At 40.2% G+C, this 15,834-nt stretch overlaps 1 protein-coding gene across 13 annotated transcripts in view; it reads left to right on the forward strand.

The window, feature by feature from the left end:
* unc79 (UNC-79 domain-containing protein) overlaps positions 1-15,834 on the forward strand; it is a 72,302-nt gene that overhangs the window by 48,004 nt on the left and 8,464 nt on the right. For 6 of the 13 annotated variants that reach the window (XM_073982484.1, XM_073982499.1, XM_073982515.1 and 3 more), the window contains 6 exons: positions 1,225-1,442; positions 1,508-1,656; positions 1,719-2,455; positions 2,524-3,300; positions 11,020-11,287; positions 15,155-15,791. In XM_073982484.1, coding sequence (XP_073838585.1) covers positions 1,225-1,442; positions 1,508-1,656; positions 1,719-2,455; positions 2,524-3,300; positions 11,020-11,287; positions 15,155-15,791 — 2,786 coding nt within the window. Of the gene's footprint in view, positions 1-1,224; positions 1,443-1,507; positions 1,657-1,718; positions 2,456-2,523; positions 3,301-3,869; positions 3,924-11,019; positions 11,288-15,154; positions 15,792-15,834 lie in introns of all 13 variants that reach the window. The other 7 variants (XM_073982550.1, XM_073982566.1, XM_073982526.1 and 4 more) reach the window with 2 other exon arrangements.

The raw sequence follows: 15,834 nt of genomic DNA on the forward strand, positions 1-15,834 counted from the left end.
CTTTAAAGGCTTGGCATTGTCTAGACTTACTGTAGGTAGCTCCCTGGCATATTTTGCTAAGGAGTTTGCTACTTAGTTTCCCGTAATCCCTATGTGTCCTGGTACCCATATAATGTTTACCGAGCCATAATGGGAATAGTCGTTAATTGAATTTTTACACTCTAAGACAGTATTCGATGTTGTTGCCTTACTTGTTATAGCTCTAATTGCTGCATTACTATCCGTCAGGATGTTAACTGTAAGTGGCCTTGTATTTGTTTTAAATCAGTTCAGACATTCTGTGATCGCTCGGTTTTCGGCCTGGAGGATCGTGTTATGATCCAGAAGCTGAAGGGAGATCCTCGTTTCCGTGTATACGATGTAAAGACCCAGTCTCGTTCTCCCCCCTAACACAGTCCCGTCCGTAAACCCGCAGCTTCCAGCGGGAATCTGTGCTAGGGTTCCATCCAATTAACGGGGAAAGGAATGTATAAGAACGCTATCATAACACCATTGACAAGAGCTGGGGACTGAGACCATAGGTCCATTGGATTTTTAAGACCATCGTACACTCAATTCTTGCCTATGGAGCAATGGTGTGGTGAAATGCTTTGAATAAGACATCTTATCTTCGTAAACTAAATAATGTTCAAAGAGCGGCAGTAATCCCATTCACCGTTGCCACAAAGAGCAGCCCACAGACACCGCTCAATGTGCTACTTGATCTCCATTCACTGGATCTTGTTGTACAGAAACTGGCACACCATATCATCATCACAAATAAACTTCGAGCCAATGAAGGAACACATACCTCTCATGGAAGTCTGAACACACAACTTCTCACCTCTAGAAGGTAGAGATATATAGCGATGACTCTAAGATGGAAACTCGAAGAGGAGTAGGCGAAATCGTCATCTTAAGGAATCTTATCTATGTTAAACAAAAATTGTATTGTCACGGGTGCACTTTAACGCAGCCTTAATGCCTTGGATCTGTAGATACATTTACAGATATTTTAGTTGTGCTGTAGATAATTTGTCCGTCCATGCAATGCTTAGGGTTATACCGCCCTTGATCCGTCCCCTGAGCCTCGTTTGCGTGAACAGATAATACTAAGTCTTAAGTAGACAGTGAGGTTGAGTTTTGAAATTGATTGGCTATTTGAACTAAAATTCTCGGTTGTCTAGAACTATATCTTCTGTTCGCCTTACGGAACACCAACTCAATTCTCTTCTCTCATTTCAGGAAGTGCTAATGTTAGTGTCACCAAGGCCTCTGTTTTGGGTGGAGATAATGGTAATGGCAGTACCGGAGGAGCAGTTGGCATGGAAAATGGAAGTCTATCCGATGAGGACGAAGAAGATGATGATGATGAGAATTTCTGGCATACATCGGTGGGTAAATTTAAATTTACCTTGGATACATTGCCGCAGACCTTGCAGTATATACATCAGCTTTTGACGGTAAGTATAATAAGCTCGAAGCGGTAAGCGTTATTTACATATATTTTTTTGATTTAATTTTGCAGGAAATACCAACCATCAAAAAACCGGAAATACTTTATTATGTTCTGCAATGCCTAAATGTTATGGCTTTGCATGGTGATGCCCTGACAAAGGCGGCCAGGGAGCATCGTGGATTCTTTATTTGGTGTCAGGAAAATCTGTTGATAAAGAAGTAAGGGAACATTTTTCAATTATATTTTTAAATTTATTATTTATTTCCATTTGTGTTTCCAGTCTCTGGGATCTTTGCAATGCCGAACACTCGCACATCTGTCAAGTTGGAGTTCCGCTGCTTTTGCACTGCATTACATTACCCCTGGGTTCGGATGTATTTTGGCGTGTGGTCCAAGAGGCCTTTCACGATACCGATTGGCGTGTACGATTCACAGCAGTTGAACGAGTCACTGTAATTACACGTTTTATGGATTCCACACCGCTGCGCACTGAAGTTGGCCTGCAGACCGCATTGGCTACGGCATTTTGTCATTTAATTGCCAGCATGGATGACATTAATGTCTATGTAGCCCAAAGGGCTACGCTATACATTGGAACCATACATGATACGGCAATTCGGTCACTCCTCTTCTGCTTAGAATCACAATTCGATTTATTCATTGTTGACCGTCCCGTGGTATTACAGTCAGTTTATCAGCTGCATAACTCATTGTCGGATCGTAGAGTATTGACATGGGAATTCTTTTTGAATCGTTTCGATACATTGTTTGTAGAGGCCCAAATAACATTGGAAAAATGTGGAGATATTTCGTATTTAAGGGATTTGCGTAATTCGGAGAATGGCAGTGAGGCTTTGTCGTCGAAGATACTCAAGGCCAGAGAGGCCTTGAGTCAAAATGATTCAGCCCATGTGGGTATGGCCAAGACTTTGAGTGCCTCGTTTGGCACAAAGTGGCCCTATAAGAGGACCATGTCAGCACCGGCCAGCATGATACCTAGACAGGATTCGAAATTTGGTGAGTTTGAGAAGCTCAAGGCTGAATGGGTAAGGGATTTATTAATGATTGTATGCCTTCTTTTACAGTACCCGACAAAGAGAAAATCTACAGCCGCCAAATATCCGCGCCAATATTAAAACGGAAAACTTCACGCTTTGGTTTGGGTCAGTTTTTAGGCTCTAGTAGTGGAACTAGCCAAACATGTCCTAGTTATAGTTATCCAACAGCTAGCAATACATTAACACATCGTACGGCTTACAGTGCTCATATAACCACTCACTCTGTAACGTCGTCACATTCACACTCACAACCCACTGGTCATCCTAACCCCACCACCAGTAACACCTCAAACCATCCTCCTAACCCAAATCCTTCATGTCCCATCCACAATCCCACCACCGTTTCACAACATTTTGTATTTTCCTCCAGTTCCTCATCCCACCACCATTATCCGCCAAATAGTAGTAGCCATGCACCACAAATAGCAACAACATCAACTTTAACCTCGACTCATAGTCAAAGTCATCAGTATTTAGTGCATTGTGTAGCGCCTCCTAGTCAAACGCTAATTCATAGTCCAATGCCAACGTTACAAGAAGCTGATCACCACAAGCAACAACAACAGCAACAACATACAAAATCCCAACCCTCAACACAATCCCATCAATATCCCCATCCGATACACTCGTATCATTCCCATTTCCAAAAACATCCATCGGCACCGAACTTATTGCCACCACCAACACAATCCCTACCTGCAGCACCGGCACCCAGTCCCACTCCTTCAGCTTCAGCAATGCCAATGAGTTGTACTTGTGATGTCGGTTGCACGACCAGTGCTAGTGTTCAACCGGCACCTCAAGGTAGGTTGTAGATGCATGCAAAGTTTTTGTCTGTCAAAAAAATGTATGTCTTGTTATATCGCTCTCTATATCTCTCTGTATCTTTCGCTCTCCTTATAAGTCTTGATGTGAACGAACGTCGTCGTACCACAAAACTGATATTGCTAATTCTCTTTCTCTCTCCGCTACCATATACCAACAACAACATACATACTATATGATAAGTGTCGTAACGGTGTCTCTCTCACACACACGATCACACAGAAACATATGGCCACAAATACACTGCTCTCGCTCGCTCTCTATTATTAAAGAATACCGTTATTTATTGTTATCTCTAACAATGTTTCTTAACTAATTTTTAACTTTATTTCTTACTTTTTTTATAAAACTAAATGTACATGAATATGAAACAAAAATCCTACGAACTTGACTCCATACAACGAACGCCTTGTATGTATATTCTACCTCTATCTCTCTCGCTCCGTGGTCTGTTCATTGTACAAAATCCGTACTTAAAAAATATGTAAATATGTAAACAAAATAATGTTTAAACTATTTTTTTTTTTCTAATATTTTTTTAATAATAGATCTATGGCTAAATTTTCACAGGCCCAGCCATTGCATGGACTTTCCAGGCACATGTAAATTGTTTAATGCTTTTTAAACTCTAATCGCTCCCATTACTGCATTTCTCCCGAACCCAAAACACTCTTCAATGCAAGAAGAGAGTGTCGTGTCTGTTCCCTCTATGAAGTGACTTTTGCCAAAGAAGCTTGAACGCATGTTTTCTTGTAGCATTCTTTTTTTTCTCACACCCTCCCTTATCCTGCAAAATCTTGTTACCTGCTACGGAATAAATCTTAAATCGAATGATACAGAGGTCTGACTTTGCATGCTTATCCCACTTATTTATCATTAGTAATTTATAAGTGACTTTGATAAAACCGGCTCCGCAAGTCTCCGTCTCTGGACGGGGACTCTATTTGAATTAACTCCGTGTAGATTTTACATCACTTAGCACGCAGCTTTACTACTTTAATAACACACGTTTTCGAATCGTAATACAGTCTCAAGTGCTTATATCTCATCTGGCAACATGGATATTTCTGGAAAACGCATCGCAGTGAAACATTCACCAGAGTCCACCATAGAGTTGCATGGATTGTGTGACTCATATGTGGCCTATGTTTTATACGCCAGAGCAAAAATATAGGAAACACTTTTGCTACGAATTTATTGTTTGCGAAATCTAAAGTTTAGTGCTGTATGGAGCTCATTAACTGGCAGATTTAGAACACATTATGTATTCAAAACCACACTTGGCACCTTTGTTCCGACTCAACAATAGTCCTAACTTGGCTTAAAACGAGCAGCAAGCAATTGTCCTTTAAGGAGTTATAGGCTGGCCGGAAACATGTTATCATGTTGTCCCAAAATATATATTTCCCTGCGGAATACACAGCTCTGTCCCAAGGGAAGCAAAAAAAAGACTCGTTTTCTCCCCCTTACATCCTGGAGATTATTTTGGACGAAAATTCCTCGTGGGTTTTGTCTTTCCGACATTTCAAATTAGAGGATAAAGTGAGAAAATTCACGGGGAATTTATCCATTCATTTTTCATCTGCAAGCAAATTTGACTAGCCGTATGTTACTTTTCACTTAGAATGTTGGATTATAAGGGGAAAGAATTTAGTAAAAGCGCACATCAAAAATTGTATTGTTCCTTCAAAGACATTGGATGGCAGCTTTACACCCTAAGAGGTAAAGACCGGAGTCGACTGTGCCAATCCGTTTAAGCTGCAAATATTTTCGGGTCACGGATGCTGAATATTTAGAGGCTACATCTGTCTCTTTGTTTCGCTACCAAAGCAATTCATTTGGAAGCAGTAAGCGACCTCTCTACCGCGGCATTTATGGCAGCGTTATTAAGATTTGTTTTTGTTTTCTTCAAAATCGAAACAGAATCTTCTCTCACAAAATGCGGAATTTCATTGGAGCTGCTCGAAACTTTTGGAAAGAGAACATAATTTTGCGATACGGCCATCAACATTCGATATCTGCTTCAGCTTCGCATATGGGAGTATTATGGGAATCAGGTGTTAAAAGTTAAAAGACAAAGTTGTAAGACACTTCATAAAAAGATCGCAGGACAGGTCATTTCATCATTTTAGCAGCCATTGAGTCTTCACGTCCGAAATCAATGACTTTATGACACGTACGCCTGACCATTTTTTGATTGGATCACCACTATTATGCCCAGCCGAATATGAGAAAGTTTCTTCCATGACAAGCCCTGCTGAATCGATCGCCGATAGAAGTCGTATTATTTGAATGAACTCAATAAGAGAAAGAAGGCAAGATCTGGTCGTACAATGGACAAAAACATCCAATGGATGACCTATGGTCTCAGTCTCCAGCTCTTGCCAATGGAATTCTTGCAGAAATACAGTCATATTAGACCTCTCTTGGCGCGTTCTTCGACATTTATTGTCCACGTTTATTTCCAGAATGTACTTGACTTCTGAAGAGAACTCTTGGGTAACACCATGCTGCATTGGTAACATGAATGGTTTGATTTTTCTCTTTTTCATGAACCGAACCAGGAAATGGATTCTTGTTCTATGAAAATGTGAAATGAAAAATAACTGCTCTGTTCCAGAACCTGCAAGAAGCTACTACTTTTTACTACGATAACATTTTTTCCTTTATGTTATCGAAAAAACTAGTAAAAATTAGTAGATTCTTGCAGAACTGGAACAGACCAAATATAAAGGAAATAAATGTCAAATGAAAAATATTATAAAAATATTTTTCATTTAAAATTTTCATAAAACAAGAATAGAGCCGCAGCTCTGTTTTTAACCCTCTCATCCCCGAATTAAATGGGCGTGGCTAAAAATTTTTTGAGTAGACATATAAGATAGGGTTAACTTCAATATCGACTGACAAAAATGTCGATGTCCTAGGTGTCCTGGTTCAAGAGGTACAGGATGTTGCGTATATGCAATATTGGGCAATGGTGTTATAAATTTAAATACAAGTTATTTTTGTTTTCAAGTGCCTTGTACCACGTTTCAATCCCTGACAAGAGCATCAAAATTTTCAGCGGCGGCAAATTCCCTCAGGGTAATATTGGCATACATTTCCTGAGTTTTTTTGGTCATGAAAAACTTCTCTACAAGTGGTGTCATAACGTCCCAAAGGTCATGGGTATGAGAGAAGTCTCATTTGTCCCTTCGGAAATGTTGCGGGAACATAATTATATAGTATACAAAACAATTTCTGGAGGATTGGAGCACAAATGCACATTGCATTTGCTGCATTTACAGCTTGGCATAGCCTGCATCTGCCATTCCGGCCCATGATTATGGCCATCATATCGTGTGGATTTTGCACGGCCTTCAACATATGCTCTTTTTTAGGGAGTTTAATTCAGAACCCGTAGAAGGAGCTGGTAATGACAGAGTGGGATTTCAGAAAGGTAGACATTAAAGAGTTCCGGAGATATTACCCCGCTTTGGGATACTCCCTGCTTCACTCTACAGGTCTTCGAATTCTTGTTTCTGAATTCCACAACCGACTGGCGTCCACAGTTGATCATCCAACTTTCAAAAAACTTGCCATGTTTGATTGTATCTGAAGCCTTCGATAGGTCAGGAGCCACCATGATTGTTCGATCGCACGGCCTGTTCTGGTTCAGTCCTCTACTGATATGTGTGGATATGGCGTGTAATGCTTTTGTAGAACTGTACATTTTCCGGAATCCATGTTGATGTTGGACAACTGGAAAACAGCTTCTTATCGTAGGGAGGAGTAGTGCCGTTAGAATCTTTGCTACTGGCGACAGGAGGGAAATCGTCCTGTATGATTCAGCTCTGCTGGCATCTTTGCCAGGCTTCAGAAGGGAGACGACCAACTTGCCAACTTTTCGAGCTTTTGAGCGCTAGTCAATGAATAAAGCGATGAAGCTAGTGAATTCATTGTCAAAAGCAGTGATGATGGACGATCACTCCTTATTGCGACTATAGTAGACTTACTTGCGTCCGGAAGTTCCGTAGCAACCTTCAATGGGGAATTTATGAGCGTCGTATGTTTCAATGCGTTTGGCTCTTCTTTCCATATTTGCATCATCTTCTTTATTTTCCTCGTCAGCCGAATCATCCTTACAAAAGCTCTGTTCCTTTACGCGCAAGAATCTTCAAGTTTTACGACTTTTTACTCGAAAAGCGTTCCTTTACTTCAGACACCATATAATTCATATGGAAGCAGTTCACAACTTTTACTACTTTAGCCGGTTTTACCATTTTCAAAAGTAAAGGAACAGACCAAAAGTGTGCAACTCTTTCAATTTCAGCCTGAGTCAGACCCTTTGGCGCAACTTAGAATATGTATACAAAAATAAGTTTTTATTTAGCGAAAATTACCACAATACACCAATGTTGCATATGCGCAACACTACATTGACAAAATTATTACAGGCAAACTAAATAATATTTTCATGTCGAATTTTTTTTAATGGATTCATCCCAAGACCGTTGTTGTGCGCCCACCTCAATAGTTTGCCTAGAGCTCCCTATATAAGTTCCAATAGAACTTGTGGAAACTTTTCGATAATCATCATGACAACGTCGTCAGCATATTCAACGGTGTTAATTTGTAGTTTTCAAATTAATTATTTCGTTTATCACTTGAAGCCACAGTGTTGATGATAAGACACCAGCTTATGGTCTGTCCGTGGTAACAGGCTTTCGAATGGAACTCTTTCCGATGTTTAAATTGATTATTCTGTTGCTTAGTATTTCGTCAATTGCTTTGATCAGTGTCAGGAAACACCTACATAAGTCTGTGAGTGAATTATGGATAGATTCAAGCCTGACGTTTATGAAGACATTTTCTACGTCAAGAAAGGCTGCTAACTTATAGTTTGAGCTTTCCATATTTCTCTTGATAAAAACTACAACCTTATTCAATGCTGTTTCTGCCGATTGAGCTTTGATATACACATCCTGGGCAGAACTTATAGCAGTACTCTAAAGCTTGGCCGTGATTTCGAGGTCCAACAACCTTTCTAGAGTTTTTCGTAAAAAGCAAGGTAGGCAAAAAGGACTACAGTCTTGTAGAAGTATATAATTTGACTTCCCTGCTTTGGGAATGTACGTCTCCGTGACTTTCCTCCACAAAACCGGAATGTACGAAAAACACTCTGAAACAGCTCTGAAAATATTCTTCATCTTCTATGTCAAGAAAGGCTGCTATCGCATAGTTTGGGTTTGGTTTATGGAAGCTACCTTGGCAGTATATCTTTCCGGCAGGCAAAGTAGGTAGAAGGTTTGGAGTCTTGGCTCGGGCTGGTTCTCTTGGCCTTAGGGTATAGTTACCCCGTTGACCTAACTCTCTTCACCTGGGTCTTAGGTGGAGAAGTGTATAGACTTGGAAGCCTCAAAGGAGGTGAATCCCACTTAGGGTCTATTTAATCGATGCTAAATATCCGGAATTAAAGAAAACTTGTTAAGATCAGGATTTATCTTGAGTTGGTGAGAGTATTTTCTTTCGAATTTGTTCGCCACCTTGAGATTGAGTCTGTTAAACCTCACTCTCTCACCAAGACGGACAAGGGTTCTCTGTCGAAGAATTTCCACCTTGATCGGCAATATACCCATTTCGCCTTAGCCAACTCATAAACTACACTAATTGAGGAAGTGATAACATTCTCGGAACTGCAACGTAGAGTCGGGTGCATTGTGCTGATAGCTGCCTAGTTAGAAGCAAATTAATTTATTTAATTTCCTCATAGGAACTCTGTGATTTCATCAGAACTCTATGAGTTCATAGGAACTCAATGATTTTTAGGAGCTCTATTAGTTCATGGGAACTCTATAAGTTCTTAGGAACTCTATCAGTTATTAGGAACTCAATGAGTTTATGGCAACTCTATAAGTTCATAGGAACTCTATGAATTCATGGGAACACTTTCAGTTCATAGGAAATCTATGAATTCATAGGAACTATTTTAGTTTAGTTTCATAAGAACTATATAAGTATATAGGAACTCTATGGGTACATAGGCTCTATGAGTTCATAGGATTCCTATGAGTAAATGGGAACTCTATAAGTTCGTAGGAACTCTGTGAGTACATAGAAGCACTAGGAGTACATAGGAAATCTATAAGTTCATAGGAACTCTATGAATTGATAGAAAATTTATGAGTTCATAGGAACTCTGTTTTATTTTTGACGGCAAGTGCTCTATTAAGTTCGACTTCAGGAGCTGGCCTGGTATTTAATGATATCCCGTCTACAATTCCTTAAAACAAATCGGCAATATTAACAGTACTGCGATTCATATATCGTTCAAAGCTCCATGAAATTATAAGGCATGTCACAGATTCCGATCGGAACAGTTTCAATTCCGTAATTTCAATTCGATCCTTTTTGTTTTAGCTTCTTCAGATTTCGATCGATTTGGTGCATTTCGAAAATAGTATTATTTAGTATAAATATGGCAACATTAGAGGAATCTGAACAAAAAATATTTTTAGAAAACACTGTAGAAGTGGGAATTGTGAAAATATTCGGTGTTATGTGAAAAGAAAGTTAATTTTTGTTGAAATTTCAATTTTTTATTGTTTCTGTAATCGAGGCGCAAAGTAATCAACATAACTTTGAAAAATACCTTGTTTGAGTTCTTTCTTCTCTTGTTTTCTTTTATCATTGCTGTAATTTATGATTCTTAATGCCAGATTATTTAGTTTTTACAAATGTTCTCACGAAAAAATAATGTGGCAATACTTTGTTAATAATTGGTTTCGTTAATTGAGAATTAATGGAAATTTTGCGATTTTTTAGATATAATCACAAAAAAAAATAAGAAATTAAATGTGATTTTGTTAATTAAACAAAATCTTTATTATTTTTAAGTGGTTTTGAAGCATTTTAAAGTGAAATGTTTCCAAAAAAATTCAATTCCACTTGCAAAAACAAAAATGGTTTCATTCCGAAAAAAAATTTAGTTTTTCGATCGGAATTTGTTTCTGTGGCATGCCTGTATATACCAAATTGTTTCTCCCCTCTCTCTCCATCTCGTAAACGAATTTTGAATTAAAATAATACACCATTGCACGATCTGTCTAATTGGTGCAAGTGCCCAATATCCAATACAAGAATGGCTTTTTTGACAATATTTTATTTTCGTTTTAATTTTCCTACTATCCCCCAAAGATGTTTTTTGAATTTTGTTCTTAGAGGATGAACACAAAAAAGTTACTTTTTATTTTCAACATCATTTATTTCTTACATTTTGATTTTGAAATATGATCCCCGCAATACTCTGGTATGTATTTCCTCAAATATGTGTATATTTAAACAACAAAAAAATTAAATGTTTTTAAAACCCAAAGCTTGGCTAATTGCTTATTAAAAATTGTTCTTTAGTTTTTTAAAAAAAAACTTAACTAAAAAAACATAACCTAAAAAATAAATTGTAACTAAATGTAAATATATTTTCCTATCTAGATGTAGTGTAAGTGTACAGAAAAAAATTTATAAACTAATATTAACCAAAACTCTAAATCCATTTTTAAAAGAAAATGAAAATTTTCTGGGAAAAATAATTTATTGATGGCTTCCTAGAAAAGTTTTGTTTTCATCAAAAACCCACCCATTCTAACGGAAATCAGTAAAAATGGTTTTTATTTATCTTTACTTTTTATATTATTATTTAATTTTCTTTCCATTTAGATGGCCACATTCATTCGTTAAGCGGCATGAATGATGATGCCCTGGTTGGTCTATTAAGTCGCATTACCGAATTGGAAGAATCTGATCGTGAAACCATACATTTATTGGTATTTTTGCTAATGCAATTTATGTCAAGGACAGATCAAGCCTTCCCCTCGGAAGATAAACCCATCTCCAAAACCCAAGGCATTGTTTTGAAACATTTATTCTTACTCTTGGGTCATAATCAAATTGACAAGACATTCCACACCTCACCGGAAAATTTAAGGTAATCTTTTATTTTGTTCGAAAAATTATTTAGAAGAGCTTAAGGTTGCAAATGTGTTAAGCGATTTGGCGAAGCATCGGAATATGCTTCATACAATGTTTCACGCGTTATTTAACAAGGCGACCAGATGGAAACAATCCCACGGTAGCGGTTTCCTTCGTACCGGATTGACTGGGAACCACAGAACATCAGCGTTCCGGCCAGCGGCTGCCACCTCAGTGTACATGTGTTTGTATTTGTTTCGTTTTTCTGTGTTGGGAGCAGCATATCCCGGAATGCCTGCTCCGAATTCTTTTGGTCCGTGCCGGCACGGAGGAAAACCCAGGACCAATTTATTTGTGCTCAGTTTGTCACATCCGCATCTTCATCCATATCCAACCTTCGGTGCCATGCAATAGATGTCAGGAGTGGGTGCATCTAAGGGGTTGCTCTGGACTTGTACACGTGAGGGACTACAGGGACTATGTTACAGTCCCCAGTGAGTCGTCATCTGATTATGAAACTCCATCGTCGACAGAGTACGAAACTCCCCCGCAGTCCCCTCGACGGCAACCGCACACGCAGCATTTAACACCAGCCGTTGTTGTCCCAATCCCAGAAAATGCATCCTTTTTGCAATTTAATTGCAAGATCGAGGAAATAGTAGATTTTATGAGCCGGAAGAACATCAAGGTCGCGGCGGTGCAAAAAACCCAGCTCAACAACAACTGTTGCTTACAACGTGTTAAGAAAGGATCGCACCAAAAGTGGAGTTGGGGGATTAGCTTTCCTATTGCACCTGTCTGTCCAATACAGACCTATCTCGCTTGAGCCTGACTCTAATGACCCGTACATGGAATATATGGGGGTAGCAGTCAGGTGTGGAACTGCCGAGATAGAGTTGCTGAACGTATACATCCCGCCGAGAAATAGCTGTATCTCAGATTACTAGCCAGACATTAGCCCGCTTTTGGAAGGTCATAATCGCCTGGTCCTGGGGGACTTCATCATCATGATGGCAACACGTCATTTCGCTTGGATCAGACCATCTCCCCATAATTGTTTCCATTAGCAGACCACAGGATTTCATCCCTGAACGCCACACGTTCGTCAAATATAGGAAAGCTGATTGGCCGAGTTTCAGAGAGTTCACCAGTTCAGAGAGTTCACCAGTTCAGAGAGTTCATCAGTTCACCGCTTCAGAGAACTGCCCAATTCTTCTAATGTTCGGGTAGCGGAAAGGACGTTCCGGGCCATCATCACTGCTGCAGCTATTCGCCATATCTCTGCTGGTCGAATACCCGAAGTAAGACCAAACTTCCCAGCTGAGGCGACGGGATTTGCAAATGTGCGTGATGAGCTTCGTCGAGCCAACCCAAATGATCCCAGAGTCAGAGATCTGACATTGGAAGTTGAGAGGCTGGTCGGTGAACATAAGCGGAACAAGTGGTTAAATCATCTGAAGAGTTGCAACATTGTAGCCGGTATAAGTGAATTGTGGGCAACGGTTACGTCACTCTTGAAACCTGAAAGGATGAAAGATGAGACCCCAGTCACATTTGGCGACGTTACGTTGACTTACTCGAAGAGGTGCGCAAGTTATTTCAATCGAAAGTTTGTCGAGCACCCCGAGAGTGACAGGGCGAAGAGGAGAGGATTACGTCGCATCAGATCTCTCCTTGCCGAAGATGAACCACCACAGTTTACAATGGATATTGCGAATACCATCAGGAACGCTAAATCATCCAAAGCGTTGGGCCCTGATGGAATCTCCATAATAATGCTGAAGCAGCTGGATGAGCCGGGAGTGGAGTATCTCACTAAAGTTCTCAAATTGTTGCTAGCCACCCTCATTGTTCCCGAAGTCTGGAAAGGATGCCAGCAAAGGTGAATTGTAGCAAAGACCATTGAGGCCTTAGTCCTACCCAGTATCAGAAATAGCTATCAAGTTGCGGATCATCATCTATCAAGTCTCCACACATATTAGTCGGGGACTGAACCAGAGACCGCCGTGTGATAGAACAGTGATGGTGGCGCTTGACTTATCAAAAGCCTTTGATACAATCAGGCACACCACGCTGTTTGAGGACATTGAGCAGACAACGCTCCGGTCAAGCTTGAAATGTTGGATAGTCAACTATACGTGTGGACGCCAGTCGTGCGTGGAGTTCAGGAACAAGAAGTCCAAACCCCGTAGAGTGTAACAGGTAGTTCCCCAAGGTGGGGTGATATCTCCGGAACTCTAACTTTCCTGTATTCCGCCCCCTCTAGACGGCATCGAGATCGTAACCTATGCGGATGATTGCACGATCCTGGCGTCAGGTACCTTCCCTAATGACATCTGTGAGAGACTGAACTTCTATTTAACCGATCTTACCACATTTTTCCACTCGAGGAATATGCAGATTTCCGCCACAAAATCTACAGCCACTCTGTTCACCACATGGACAGCGCAGTTTGGAAGAGAATTGGATGTCGGTAGCAGACTGCCCCAAATTTTTAGGGGTAACATTCGGCACTACTTTCAAGTAGTGCACGCACGCCACAGCTATCTGCGACAAACTGAAAAGCAGGAACAAGGTCTTCAAGTCCCTAGCCGACAGCACTTGGGGTGCAGATAAAGAAACCTTGTTGACCACATATAACGCGATATGTCGGTCTGCGGTAAGTTATGCGGCTTCAGCTTGGTCCCCGGGATTGTGTGACACGAATTGGAACAATATTCAAACCTGTCAGAATGCCGCCCTGAGAACAGCAACAGGGTGCCTCCTCAAGTCTTCAGTGGACCATCTACATGAGGAGGCAAAGATTCTTCCAGTAAAGTAACACAATGAGATTCTTTCGTTGCAGTACTTGCTTAGGTGTTACCGTGAGAGCCATTCCAATCACCATCTGCTCGCTAGACCCGACACATTCGGGCATATCAGGAAGAATATTCATGCTCTAGAGAGGGAGGTCCAACAATATAGGAGAGCACCCCTAGATCAACAGACATATCAAGCAGGTTTAAATAGTATTCACACGGATGCAGTTGCTAAGGCCATAAGCAAATATAGTGTGAATAAAGTCCTCGGAGTACATCCCCCATATATCGCAGCGTAGGAGCGTCAGCCGCCACGACAAACCAGAGTAGTTTAAATTCAACTACGCTCAGGATATTGCAGTCGCCTAAATTCGTATTGGGCGGAAATCGACCCCGCCGTGCAAGACATCTGCCCTGTATGCGGCATGGGCCTGCACGACACAAAACACCTTTTCAACTGCCCCGCCGAACGTACTCATCTAACTCCAGTGGATCAGTGGTTACATCCCAACAAAGCAATCACTTTCCTTAAACTGGTGATAGACCCAAAGCCAGATTAAACAGAATAACGAACATACTAATAAGCACTGTTACAACAACAACCAGATGGAGATCCCATATAATTTATAGATAAACTGAAACGGACAGCACTATTTAATATGAAAGAAGTTCCTTCTGGAATGTTCGATGGGATTTGTTTTATTATTCATATCGTAAAGTATTATTTGTTTAAGAAAACAAGTTCTGGAAGTACACATGTGCACAAAGTGGCGCCCAACCTTGTAAAGTGGTGAAAGTTTATTTTTTTAATTTTCTTTAGACAACTTTTAATATTCTGCCATATTTGTATTATTTGTTGAAGAAAACAAGTCCTGAAAGTATATGCAGAAAGTGGCGCCCAATGTTGTAAAGTCATCTAGGTTACGCATTTCTTTTTTTTAATTTTCTTTAGACAACTTCTTAATATTCCGCCATTTTTGTCCTGAAAGTATATGCAGAAAGTGGCGCCCAATGTTGTAAAGTAATTTAGGATTTTCTTTAGACAACTTGTTAATATCCCATCATTTTGTATTACTTTCTTACAGGGCCTCTGCCGTCTTCAATGCCTTCATGGCCAATTTACCACAGGTGTTGGATCAAAATCATCTCATTGGTGGCCTAATATTACCCTCCGTTATGCAAGTTATACTCTATGCTCCAAATCCCAACAATAATGCGGCTGATTCTTATCAAAATTTGGTCTTTAACTATTCCCTCTGGTATTTGGAACAATATCCTCGGCGAAATTGGATGTTTACTATGCTTGTCGTGCTCTACAAGTATTCTTATACCCAACCTCCGCAAAGTGGTTATGTAAACTCAGCCATTCGTATTATAATGAACAGTTTACGTAATCATTTTCATCAGTGTCGTCGTATACCGACAACAACGATTTTGGATATACAAGGTACTTCTAGATCACGAGATGTTAGTCAACCCTCATTGGGCACAGATCCCGATGATAAAGAACAAAGTCCACCGGCTAGTCCAATGTTTCCATCGGAGGGTACTAGTGGGGCATCAAAGAGTAAGGGGCAGAATGTGGCGTTTACACCGAAACTGCAGCATGCATTCCGAAAATATAATGACTCAAGTTTGGATGCAGATGAAACGGAATCGGAACTGGTGGCCATACCGGAAAGTGATTTGTCGGATAGTACATTGCATGGTAGTAGTGCACCGGTAAGAACGTTAATTTCCTTTTTTTGGTCGCTTTAATTCAAAT

Source organism: Musca autumnalis, unplaced genomic scaffold (assembly GCF_047663935.1).
Source record: "Musca autumnalis isolate F117 unplaced genomic scaffold, ASM4766393v1 scaffold_1, whole genome shotgun sequence".
NCBI classification, from domain to species: Eukaryota; Metazoa; Arthropoda; class Insecta; order Diptera; family Muscidae; genus Musca; species Musca autumnalis.